Below are 13,358 nucleotides of genomic sequence, written 5' to 3' on the forward strand. Positions count from 1 at the left end.
ATAGGGTTTAGACGGGTTCAATGTTCATGGATTATTATACAGAATAGAAGGGATAGGGTTTAGACGGGTTCAATGTCCATGGATTATTATACAGAAGGGATAGGGTTTAGACGGGTTCAATGTTCATGGATTATTATACAGAATAGAAGGGATAGGGTTTACATTAGAGGGACAAATGTGCGGGCTTTATCTAAAGACGGCAAAAAAACGATGAAAATAAGTTTTAGGCATGATTTTAAGAATTCTTTTCGTTCAAACTGGAAACGTTGCGTAACGTCTTCCTTCACAAAGGGTGTCCATCTATATACAAAATGTACTGTAAAAAAAACAACTACGATATGTTCAAATACAGTCGAGCTTTGGAGTTACTACATAATGTCGACTTAGGCTATATTGACGTTTTTACAATGCCTTTTTTCTTGAATGGGCATGACATATGGTCCCAATATAATGTTGGTTTTTGTTTTGTTTAAAATGTCATTTTGGTCCACGGAAAAGCCGGAAATGTCATGTATAAATGAGTAAATACATTTTTGTAGTTTCCGCTGAATGTTTGATAAAAAACAAATATTTTTTGTCAACATACAAGACTACAAGTGCAATTGTTTACAGTTCTATGTTTAGTTGCATGTCTCAAAATCATGACAATTTTGCGGTTTTTATTAGAAAACCTGATTTTACGATAATGATTTTTGAAACTTAAACAATAATTTCAAAATTGAATTTCCAACTATGAAGAATTCTACTCTGATCTCAATTTTATAAAGAATCAAAAATTTGTATTTATTTTGTATTTTCAAAGATTTGAATATCAGGTATACCATTCTGGAAAGTCTTTTTTTGAAATCCACATTGTCAATAAATTTGAAAAGGCTGGGGGTCTAAATCTGAATAGGCTGGGGTCTAAATCTGAATAGGCTGGGGGTCTAAATCTGAATAGGCTGGGGGTCTAAATCTATCCAAAGCCCGTGAGGAAAGGCCTAGAGTCAAAGTATGGAATTTATAGGCCAATTTTTTAAGGCCATTACATTTCTAAAAAATTTAATCTATAAAGTTAAATAATTTGGGTGCCATTGGGCCAAAAGTATAGATCAAAGATCGAAGACGATATTTATAACCATCCTGAAATTGTCCAATTAAGCGGTACACCCTGTATCATAAATAAAGGCCAGAAATTGACATCATGGTATAAATAACTGTAATGAAAGTAAAAAGTTTATGTTTCTAGAATGATTAAAGGAAAAAATTGAAGACTCTGGGAATGTCAAAATATTAAAATCAATTTTTAATTATTTATTTTCGAATTAGTTTCACAAATTAAGGTATTCTGATTGCTTGAATAATTCATTTGATCAAATTGATTTTTTAATCTATCCATGACGATGTCCTCCTCTCCCTCCTTTCTTTCCTTTCTTGCCCTTGCCTTCTTTACTTCCAGATTCAGAGCTTCCAGATTCAGAACTTCCAGATTCAGAGCTTTCAGATTCAGAGCTTCCAGATTCTTCACTGCTATCAACTGTTGTTGTAGCAGTAGCAGTAGTTGTAGAAGTTGTAGTTGTAGTTGTAGTGGTGGTAGTGGTAGTAGTAGTAGTGGTGGTTGTTGTAGGAGGAGCAGTACACTTCCTATCTCCTGTACCATCTGCTGTACATGTTAGTCCTGTACAGCAGACTCCAACTCTGTTTGCACATGAAGCTCCTTCAGTCAGACAAGCATCAAACTGACAGTAGCTGCTGCCTTCAGTTCCAGCTGCTGTTATGAAGGGACTAAATACACAAAGATAACAAAAACATTCTAAATAAAAATAGATAATTATATTTCATTTCGAGAACTTTTTCTGTTAGATAATATATTGTAAATTATTTTTTGGGGTTTGATCATTGAACAAAGGAATTGAGTCTTTGTCACAAACTATGATTTTCTAATCTCTATATCTTTGTAATCCAATGACGTAGACCATAGATATTTCAAACTATTAGTTCTGTTAGATAAAAAAAATCTAAGTTTGAAATATCAAAGTTTACACCATCAGGTGGAAAAAATATAGGTATTAGAAAATCAGAGTTTGTTACAAAGACTCAATTCCTTTGCAAAATTAAAGTACTGTAGAATTTCAAGTGAACTCCCATTTATAGAGTGTTTAAAGGTTACTAAATGGATGATCACTTGAAATAGCGTCTTATAATCACTTTCAGAAAAGAAAAAATGTATACATACGTGCAACTGGTTCCAGCTGGGCAAGGTGTACAAATGGTAAGTCCAGTGTTCTAAACAATGTTCACATTATAGAGTCTGTAATATCATTTTTAATTATTATCTTAGAAAAATATTGTTTACTTATCATACATGCTTACTTCAAGGAGAATTTCATTATAGATCGACGTGCTATAAAGTAATCATCGTGCTATAATGCATAATGTTATAACTATATTAGATGTATATTATAGCACCGGGGTATAAAGTTAAGTTGGTTACGGGAACTTATCCCAAAAATTCTGGATATTTGGATGCAGTAACAAATTAAAAGATCCTCAGTGGCATTTCTGATTATTAAAGTACTTTACTGAATATTCCTGGTAACAGTAACGCCCCCAAAAGATGGTTTGGATTCACAAACTATTGGCTTTAGTACTATAACACTATGAGGGACTGTAAAGGAAAACTGAAAGCGGGTATAGGATGAAACCTCAACAGTACACTTGAGCTGATTGAGACCTATAATAGTTATATCTGATGTTCTAGTCCGAACCTAAGTTATTTAGGCTCCTCTGGGTTATCGTAGTTTTCAGATTGGTCGCGTATTTGCTAAATATGATCTGTTTTAAACTTAGATTCTTGTACCAAATCTCATATATAAGTTTTGGTATAACTTTGACAGGGTTTTATAACAATTTCTCGAGACAGGGACATCAGATAGAACTCTTATAGGTCTCAATCAATTCCGAAAGTGCTTGGGTTTCAGCCAATACCTGCACTTTCATTTTCCCTTTACAGTCCCTTTTAATACCAACACTTTCCCTTTGCAGTCCCTTTAAATACCAATACTTTTCCCTTTACAGTTCCTTTAAATACCAATACTTTTCCCTTTACAGTCCCTTTAAATACCAACACTTTTCCCTTTACAGTCCCTTTAAATACCAACACTTTTCCCTTTACGGTTCCTTTAAATACCAATACTTTTCCCTTTATAGTCCCTTTAAATACAAATACTTTTCCCTTTAAGGTCCCTTTAAATACCAATACTTTTCCCTTTACAGTCCCTTTAAATACCAACACTTTTCCCTTTACAGTCCCTTTAAATACCAACACTTTTCCCTTTACAGTCCCTTTAAATACCAATACTTTTCCCTTTACAGTCCCTTTAAATACCAACACTTTTCCCTTTACAGTCCCTTTAAATACCAACACGAATAATAACAACTTCCAAGTCCTAATACGTCATACTATAGGGTTTCAAGCGGAAACAAACTCTTGCAAACTTTTGCGCGGAATTCAACATTTTTTTTCGCGAAAATGAATTTTTCGATGAAAGTGCAAACGATGCACAATGGCACACGACGATTATTTAATTTCGTTTGAAACCCTAGGCGGCATACTGGTCTGATGCCCTCTCTTTTCAATGTCAAAAAAGACTTAAGTTAGACCTGCACTAAGATTGCATTTTTTTGGTTTGAAAGCCTTTGACTCTAAGAGAGCAGATTGCACAAATTTTGCAAAGACATTTTGAACACAATCTTAATTTTAAGCTCTTTTTTGGGTATTTGAATTATAATATTTTTCATATTTAGCGTAATTTTTCTACCAATTTCGAGATGAATGTCTCCTACCCCCCTACCCCCATATTGCACGGTAAGGTTAGTAAGAATATGGTTCAAGATTTGCGTTTGCACCAAGATAGGATATAACTCATAAAAGTTGGGCTTTTAAATTTTGAAAGTTAAAACCTTATTGAGACAAAGATCCCCTGCACTTGTACATGCTTGGGCAGAAATACTGGTAGCTGTGGCTAGGACTCCTGCAGTACACTTTATTCTTTAAAAATGTAAACAAAGTCGGAATATTGAATCAGCTAATTTTGGATTTTTTTTATTTCTTCTTTTTTTGTTTATTATGTAGGCTAACAAAGTTATAGTTATGGACAGAAGTTTACATGCAACTATAAAAACTTAAACATTTTTTAGAAAAAAGAATTTAATAGCTATTTTTTTAATAGCGCCAACTTTGAAAAGTTAATAGGGTTTTTTGAAAATTCTTTTTTAATTAAATTTGGAGTTTTTATTAGAACAAGTTCCTAGAAGAATGAAGGAGAACATATTGAATAACTGATTTATTTGCCTGGGTTTCCAACTATTTATACAATAAACATCTTTCCAAGTGTTTTCTGCTTCTCCTGCGTATACAATGTGAATTTTTATTATATAATATTTTCAAGTTACGTGTTTTTAATATTTTCTGCAGCTGGTCGGGGGCCAGGCGTTACCAAATTACATCAAGTTTATAACAAAGAAAACAACTATCTTAAATTAAGAAAATAATTCTTATCGTTTAATTTTTAAGAAAATTGTTAAAAATGGAATTCTTTTGATTACAATGAGACACATAATTTAAGTTGTTGATTCTGAAACTGATAGTTATGGATTTTTAAGCCATGATCGTTTAAGTTGATAAGATCAAAAACTCATTGTGCAGCTTTGTATACTGAAATATAGTCTAGTAAAGATTTGGTTTAAGGTTTTTCTTTTAACTTTTGTTGACATTATTTTTATGAAAAACCTAAACAATTGTCCTCTGCTCGCAAATAATAATCAAGAAAAAAAATTGGTAGAACTTATTAATTTCCAAGAGGGTGTGTCCCCCTGAAACGGAAGCCGCTACAGGGTTTCGCGGGTTTTAATTAAGAAATCAATGTTTCTCAGAAGTACAGGGTGTCCCACGACACATGGCAGTTGGTGAATAGTTTAGAATGTCTTCTTCCATAATTTGTTAAGTTATTTAATACCAATTAGACAATGATAAAAATATTATATAGGCAGGGGCGTACGAGGGTATTTGTGTGGGGAGGGGGGGGGGGCACATTTTCTTAGGATTGATACACATTTTATAATAAATTGTGATATCATATATATATTTACACTGTAGGCTGTATTGATTAAAGCTTTTTTAATGAAACTTTTTTAGTTATAAGGGCAAAAGTGGGATTTTAAAGTATTTTTTTCCATACGATGTAATTTCAAGTGACCCTCCATTTATAGAGTGGCATGACGCGATGTACCTTTGAAAGCTTCACTTTTCCATCGTTTCTGAAGCAAGAAATGCGCGAGTCACTTTTGTAGAGAAACCACAAATAAAAATATTCAGTTTTCAAAATGGGAAACATGGAATTTTAATGCAATACTTGATCAGACAAAGCTTTGAAGGGTATTGTTGTGAATCAGAATATAATTTACTTCTTTTCTTAATCTTTTAGTTTGGGGTGAGTGCAATGCAATGTAGAATGAAGATTGCCTGAGGAAGATGTAATATTAAAAGAACCCCCCCCCCCATGAGTCCCCCCTCAGAGGGGGCACGCGTAGGAAGGAGGGCTGTATATAGGAGTCATATCATAGTAAAATTAACTGTAAAGTAAAACATATTTGAGCAAAAGATTTTTTAAACGAAATAAACTCCAAACAGCCTCTAATGTCTAATACAGTGTACGGAAGACGACATTCAAAACTATTTACCAACTCTCATGTTTCGTGGGACACCCTGTATAATAAACTGTTTTTGTTGTTTTTTGTTTTTACATTTCCCGATATAGCCAGGTCTGAAATTGTGTACAAACGAGAAAGCTATAGTACTCTTGCATCTTGGGAAATTATAAAATTAAAAAGAAATTTTCCATTTAAGATTTATGACTCAAATACAAATTAGATCTACATGTGGTTTTCTGAGAATATGACTAAACCTATTGAACAGATGCACTGAATGAAAAGAGTACGAATTTAGAATATTTTCTTTGTATTATGATAGTACGGGAAGTACAAGTCAAATTAAAGTAGATTTCTTAAACGAGAGATTGAAGTTTGCTGCAGCATATTGGGTCTCCTCCGCTGAAGTGGAGGCCACCGGAGTGAAATTATTTTCAGCGGAGGGAATGCACAAGTATGATTCAATTCAAATTACTCTACTGCTCCGGAGGGATGGTATCTAACAATAGGACAGTAATTACTCCACCGGGGGGATGGTAATTAACACTCAGGACACTAAATACTCCATCTTAGGGATGTCAATTAACACTCAAGACACGAGTTGCTTCATAGGAGGGATGATAATTAACACTCAGAGCACTAATTACTCCAGTGGAGGGATGGTAATTAAAACTAAGGACACCAATTACTTCAGAGTAGGGATGGCAATTAACACTCAGGACACTTATTACTCCAGCGTAGGAATGGTAATTAACACCCAGGACAATAATTATGCCAGCGGAGGGATAGTAATTAACACTTCGGAAACCAACTACTCCATTGGAGGGGTGGTAATTAACACTCAGGACACTAATTACTCGAGGGGAGGTATGTTCATTAACACTCCGTTGGAGTAATTGTGTCCCAAGTGTTAATTACCATCTCTCAAATGGAGTTATTAGTGTTTTGAGTGTTAATTACCACCCATCCGATGGAGTTATTAGTCTCTTGAGTGTTAATTACCACCCATCCGATGGAGTTATTAGTGTTTTGAGTGTTAATTACCACCCATCCGATGGAGTTATTAGTATCTTGAGTGTTAGTTACCATCCATCCGATGGATTTATTAGTATCTTGAGTGTTAATTGCCATCCCTCCGATGGAGTTATTAGTGTCTTGAGTGTTAATTATCATCCCTCCGATGGATTTATTAGTGTCTTGAGTGTTAATTACCATCTCTCCAATGGAGTTATTAGTGTCTTGAGTGTTAATTACCATCTCTCCAATGGAGTTATTAGTGTCTTGAGTGTTAATTACCACCGTTTCTTTTGGATTTATAATTTGCAACCATGAGGAAATTTACTTTACTCATACTTTGGCGTAAAATATAAACTATAGGAGTTTTGATGTGGCGAATGTGATTAAGTCGTATCAGTAATTTTGTCTAAATTTGACCATCTTCTTTTGACACTAGATTGGAGTGAGAACAAACAAACTTTATATTTAAACCTTAAATTGTTCCTTTTCTACTTCTAAGCTTATTTCATCGGAGGTCACAAAGCCACGTACCAATAATGTCTAGTGAAGAGCATGAAAAGTTGTTTTATCTATGCGGGTGCGAACCCCTTCAACATTTTTACTAATATCTTTGTGTCATATGTTTAAAAGTAAGATTTATATTATTGAAAATGATATAAATGAACTAATTCCAAAGACGACTTAAAACTCCATAAGTATGACGACTCCAATGTTGAGTTAAGTCTGCCATGCCTTGAAGTCTTTTTAAGTGGCTTATTTATTGTTTTGGCAAAGTAAAATAGAAGTTTATGGTTGCATGGGATATTTAATAATAGAAAACAGACAGTGTATATATGTGTAAATTCCGTACTTATTATACTGTGTAACCGGGTAACCCTGTAAAGTAACTGCTCATAAACACAACTCAACAAATATATCTCCTTTAGAAAAAATTGAATTTAAATAAAATAATAATAATATTTCGCGGGGATACAACCTTAAAAAGAGATTTAGAATTAGTTCTTGATTCCTAACATTTCTATTTTTTGTGCGTTTCATAATTTTTAAATTGTTTAAAAATTATTTATTATGAAAAAGGCAATAAAACTATTTTATGTTTATTTGAACTATTTATTTATTTTCTACGAATTATTAAAAACAAACAAAGATTAATATTTGTCTTTACTTTGCATCTATTTGTTTTACAATTACTCCACCGAGGGGATGGTAATTAACACTCAGGACACTAATTACTCGAGNAGTTTTGCCCGGAAGAGTCAAATGTGGTGGTACGGAAGGGGAAATAGTGGTGGCTAATGGCTGCCGGAAGAGAAAAAAGATAATATGTGGCACGGAAGGGGAAATAGTGGTGGCTCATGGCCCCCTGCTTTCCCCCGCTCGACTATGAGAATGTTGTGGTTATTGTTTCAAGAATCATACATGTGAAAGTAGGTTGACGATTAAATGTCACAAATAAATTTAAAGTTTAAAGACGACTTTCAAGTCCTAATATTATGTTTCGTGGGACACCCTTGAACACGTACAAGTTTGTTTGGGAGAGAGGGGGGAGGTTAAAACTTAGAGCTGTTCTGAAGCCTCAAACTAATACAATAGCAAATTAAAATCACATTAAACCGCTGGGCTGACCTTTTAAAAATTGTTTGATTTAAAAAATGATTAACTTGGAAATTTCGCCGAAATATATTTTTTTCATGATTAATTATTAATTTGTTAATCTTTTTCTTTGTTCTTATTTAAAATTACTGCAGTTTCTCATTTACAATGGTACTTTTAAAAGCGCCGTCAAGTCTGTCATATCAAAAATGCGTCAATTTCTTTATTCAAATAAAGTTTTAATAAAGTAAAGGAGTTTTGCTTCAGAAACAAGGAAGAAATTGTCAGAATTAAAAAATTTTCATAATAGAAAAAGACAATATGTTCAACAATATTAATCAGATAAAGGTTGTATCGGATATTATTCTTCTTAAATAAAAGTTTACTTGAAATCACAGTTTCATTAACAGCTAGAGTAAATGAAGTTTCTTTAAGTAGTCTATAAACGAAAGCATCCTGCTTTCCCTTAGCTTTCTGCAAACTCAGTGACTTCTTCGGCGGAATTTTCCAAGAGACAACTTCCCAAACGGCAACTTCTTAAAAGTTAGGTTAGGCCCTCTGAGGCGCCGCAGGCTGCATTGGTGGCCGAGCGCTACAGCTAGGATGGGCTTAGAGCCGAGCGCCGTGGTTAGAACAGACTGGGGGCCGATTGCTACGGCTATGACAGACTTGGGAAGTTGGCGCTTGGGAAAACACTCTTGGGAAGTTGCACTTGGGAAAAATCCTTTGGGAAAGTACCTAACATCTGATCAGATGCTTTGTGGAGGGGAATCCAGCTAGCCCAGGCACGAAATGGAGGGAAGAGGTTGTGTGGTGTGGTCGTGGAGGATGAAGATCTTACCTTACTCTTACCTTAAACCCTACTCTCCGGGACTCAAACCTAATCTTAAAATAGCTCTAACGTAATTTCCCTTTTAAGAGGGGCATTCAGGGGGGATGATAGTTCTCTACCTGTGTGCTCAGTTAGCTGCACTGTACACTTACAACTGTTTACTAATATTGATATAATATAGGTTAGGCCAGATTCAACTTATAATAATCAATTATGCAGTACGCTCTCGGTATAGTTCACAGCCTATAAAATTAGTAAAGGATTAGCGTACATCATCACTCTATACACTATAACCTCGTTGTTCATGGCCTATAAAATTAGTAAAGGATTAGCGTACATCATCACTCTATACACTATAACCTCGTTGTTCATGGCCTATAAAATTAGTAAAGGATTAGCGTACATCATCACTCTATACACTATAACCTCGTTGTCAAAGAGGGGCATTCCATAATTACAGCGGTTTTCTTGATCTAGACAAAAATAGAATATTCTGGGTTTTCTATTTAAACCTGAACATTTGTTATCATTAAAAAAATGGGTTGCAAATTTAAGAAGTGACCACAAAGAATTTATATTAATTCATTTTATCACCTTTCCAGAATCAACAATTTCTTTCCCATTTTTCTCCAGTCAGAGGTTTAAAGGGTACCGTTGTGAATCGGAGGGTCATGGTGAAATTAAGTGGAAGATTCGGGTTAAAAACAGAAAAGTAAAGTTTAAAACTAATTTAAATTACGTCTGAAGTCTCTTTAATCTGGACCATGTGCCTCCTTTCTTAAATCTTCTTTCTATTTTTATATCATTTTTAATTTATTATTGTGTCAGTGAAATATTTATTTGTAAGAAATTCGAATAATTCGAAAATATGGAGCAATATAAAACTAGGTTTCTAGCTGCAAAATGTAAATATATATAAAAATGGTACAATTAAGAACCCAACAATATGTATAATATGTAAAATAAATTTGTAACTATAAAAATTAAGTTTGCAAAATTTTCCATCTCACTCTTTCAGTTAAAATATATTTTCCCCAGACGTATCCCTGAATATCAAAATGTACTTGTAAACAGTGAACATCAGAAATCTACGAAATGTTTGAAAAAATCCTCAAAAATGTGTTTTCCGAAAATGTTCAGGCTTGGTAAAAATTATAATTCTAGGGAACTTCAAGTGGAATTAATTTAATTAAAATGATAAAAATAAAATTTCCAACCATTAGAACAATAATATGAAAATATATAAGAAAAATAAGTGTACAAATGCAAATAATACCAGTTACCGTTTTGGCACTTATGTTTGTGACATAAAGGGAATGACAGGGAGTCCAATTGAAACATTATTCAATAAATGTTAGACATAAAAACGTGTTTTTCGAGCCTAAATATACAGCTGAGAGAAGACTTAAAGGTCATTTTTGATCTTTGAGATAATTTATTTAGGAAATGTGGTCGGCCTTTCTTGTGCTTTAAATATTATCGGAGATATTAAAAATCCCGTTCATTCAAAATTAACAAAAATAGTCTGAACGAAATTCGTCACAAAAAAACCACACCACAATTTTGAAATGCCAGACCTAGTCCAATTTTGTGATTATCAATTCAAGAATTTTACTTCTAAAATTAGGTTGACAAATACATACCGCAAATTAATTCAAAGAAAAACCACAATCGTCTCTCAACTGTCTAGTTTCGTGGGACAACCTGAATCAGATTTATGACATTTGATTCTTTTATACAAAGTCTTCGAATAATTATTTTACTTGGACACCCTGTAAATTAATTTTAAAAAACCAGAGTGGGTAAAAAATATAGCATGGGGTAAAAATATGTGAAATCTGTTTGAGTACTGAATACAGCAGTCAGATATTGTTCAAGATACAATACACATGAGAAATAAGATATTTTGATTGTTTAAAGTACTTTTCGGAAACATTACACATTAGCACCCTGTGCAAGAGTATACACAATATTTTGCTAAATAAAGGTTTAGCAATGTTAAAAATAGCACGTTTACTTTGTGTAGGCAGTCCTTGGTTTAAACATATAAGGCTGGTTAAATTTCGTCCTCCGAAACTACGGTTTGGAAGCAAAAATACAAAGGCACATAAGGTTATGGTAACAATACTATTCAACAGTGAAAATAATACTTTAATATTCAAAGTTTCTGTTTTGAGACTCGGTGGGGTTCTTGTTTGAGAAAAAGGATTGATTTTAATAATATTCTGCTTAAAAAGGAGCACACAGTATTGTACTGGGCCCCGAAACTAGTCTTAGTTAAGAATATTATACTGGGCCCCGACACTAGGAATATTGACTGGAACTCTGCAACCCATCTCAACCAATCGTTCCATATGGCACGTCCGACAAAGCAAATGGTCCTGAAAACAAATTGTCTTAAAGTTTTCTTTTATATAAGAATGAAATTTAAAATAAATTTAAAGCTGAGGACTTAGAATCTTTTGCAAAACGATATTTTCAAGAGTTTCACAGTTACAGTGTTACTTTCTTAATTGAAATAACCATTAGCCACAGCGCACTACCCGATAACAGATCCCTATGATCAGATCTAACCTTACAGATAGACAGGGAGAAAATGGGAAAATTCCACTGGGTATAATCTATCAAACTGATTCAGGGAAATCCTTTAGTGTTAACTAGCTACTACCAATTGAATTTAACATAAATTAAATATGATTAGGATTAACAAATAAAAAAAATAAAATTTACCTGAAGCGGATAGCACCGTTTGTCTGGTTCGTCTGTCAGCTGCATATCACACATTTCACAAACGTAGCAATCCACGTGGAAATCCTTCTCCATAGCAACAACACGGACCGTCTCCTCTGTTCCCTCCACCGGCGTAATGCCGTCACCGCAGGCAGCACATTTTGGCGCGAAAATACGATGAAAGTCGTTGACGCAGTAAATTTTATTGTCAAAATCAACCGTGAATGGAATTCCGTCTAAGCACTCGTTACATACACAGCAACGGAAACAGCCGGGATGGTATGTTTTTCCCATAGCCTAAAATACAAAAAATAAAAAAATAAATTTAAAAAACTAAAACCTCTAAAAATTGCCTATTTCTTTCACTTGACCTTCCCGTTAAATAAATAATTTTCATGACCACCAAATTCCAATGTCAAATTGACCTTAATAAAGTATGTTAATTTACCAAACAAGAAAGACACCAGGGCTAGTGCAAATACGCTACTGCATTTAAAAACTCGATTTTTGGGTAAAATTTATCTATGTTACTTTGATTGATTGATTAAGATTATCTGCGCGAAGCGCCAAAATCTTTTTTACATTTTTCCTCAATTAATGGTAATCATGGACATGGAGACTGGAGATCAAGTTACTAAACGGAGATATTTGTGTCCCCTTGGTTCTAGGGGGGAGGCAATTACCCCCAGGATTCTAGGGGGGAGGGGGTAAGTAACCCCAATAACCCCCCTTATTTACGCCACTGCTCATCAGACACTTTTTCTTAATACTGTGACCTTGTAAGATTGACATGTATGACCTCCAAATACTAAATGATGACAGATGGTAACTAAATTGACCTCTGACAGTAAAAATCCCAGCTTAAGATAACCTCTAAATCTGTACCTGTAGAATCATCTCCATAATAAGATGACCACAATGTTCGCAGATCTCTGATGTTTGCTGGAAACCAGAATACAGGTAGTCCTCCTCACAGTACACCTGGAGGAGAAATCAATCAATCAATCAGTTCATTATGTATCATCGGTTTTACGAACATCATATACAATATACATTTTACGATGCACACGTCACGATTGCTATGATCAATGTTCATTGCACTATTTAAAAATCATAAATTGAGTCTGACAGTCGTTTTCGTAGGATCATCAGTAAGGAAAAAACCTATGCCATAAATCAATTAACAAAATATAAAATATTACGTGAAAATGTTTAAACTAACCTTTCCATTGACATTATAGAACGCTTTCCCTCTAAGTGTTCTACCACAAGAACAGCAGACAAAGCAGGATGTGTGGTAAAGGTTTCCCATAGCTTGACAAGCAGCTCCTGCTCCTGTTACACGCTCACCACAGCAACAGCATTCACCAAAAAATTCCTGTTTAAATATCAATATAATAGTTGCAGATAGAAAGATAGATAATGATATATATATTTAGCTTGTATTGTTTGTTTGTTTGTTGGTTTGGTTTGGTTTGGTTTGGTTTGGTTTGGTTTG

General features: G+C 34.0%; 2 protein-coding genes across 2 annotated transcripts; both read right to left on the reverse strand.

The window, feature by feature from the left end:
* Positions 1–1,278: 1,278 nt before the first annotated feature.
* Positions 1,279–4,334, reverse strand: LOC111710101 (integumentary mucin C.1). The gene is made up of 4 exons (XM_023484130.1): positions 4,290–4,334; positions 3,943–4,013; positions 2,216–2,265; positions 1,279–1,764 (listed from the first exon to the last, which is right to left on the reverse strand). The coding sequence occupies exons 1-4, from the start codon at positions 4,309–4,311 to the stop codon at positions 1,371–1,373; spliced, it is 537 nt and encodes a 178-aa protein (XP_023339898.1). The 5' UTR covers positions 4,312–4,334; the 3' UTR covers positions 1,279–1,370.
* Positions 4,335–10,104: 5,770 nt separating this feature from the next.
* On the reverse strand, positions 10,105–13,235 carry LOC111710106 (LIM domain-containing protein jub). Its single transcript, XM_023484136.1, has 4 exons — positions 13,083–13,235; positions 12,746–12,841; positions 11,861–12,157; positions 10,105–11,511 (listed from the first exon to the last, which is right to left on the reverse strand). The coding sequence occupies exons 1-4, from the start codon at positions 13,170–13,172 to the stop codon at positions 11,404–11,406; spliced, it is 591 nt and encodes a 196-aa protein (XP_023339904.1). The 5' UTR covers positions 13,173–13,235; the 3' UTR covers positions 10,105–11,403.
* Between the last annotated feature and the right edge of the window lie 123 nt (positions 13,236–13,358).

Source organism: Eurytemora carolleeae, unplaced genomic scaffold (genome assembly GCF_000591075.1).
Source record: "Eurytemora carolleeae unplaced genomic scaffold, Eaff_2.0 scaffold676, whole genome shotgun sequence".
Taxonomy (NCBI): domain Eukaryota; kingdom Metazoa; phylum Arthropoda; class Copepoda; order Calanoida; family Temoridae; genus Eurytemora; species Eurytemora carolleeae.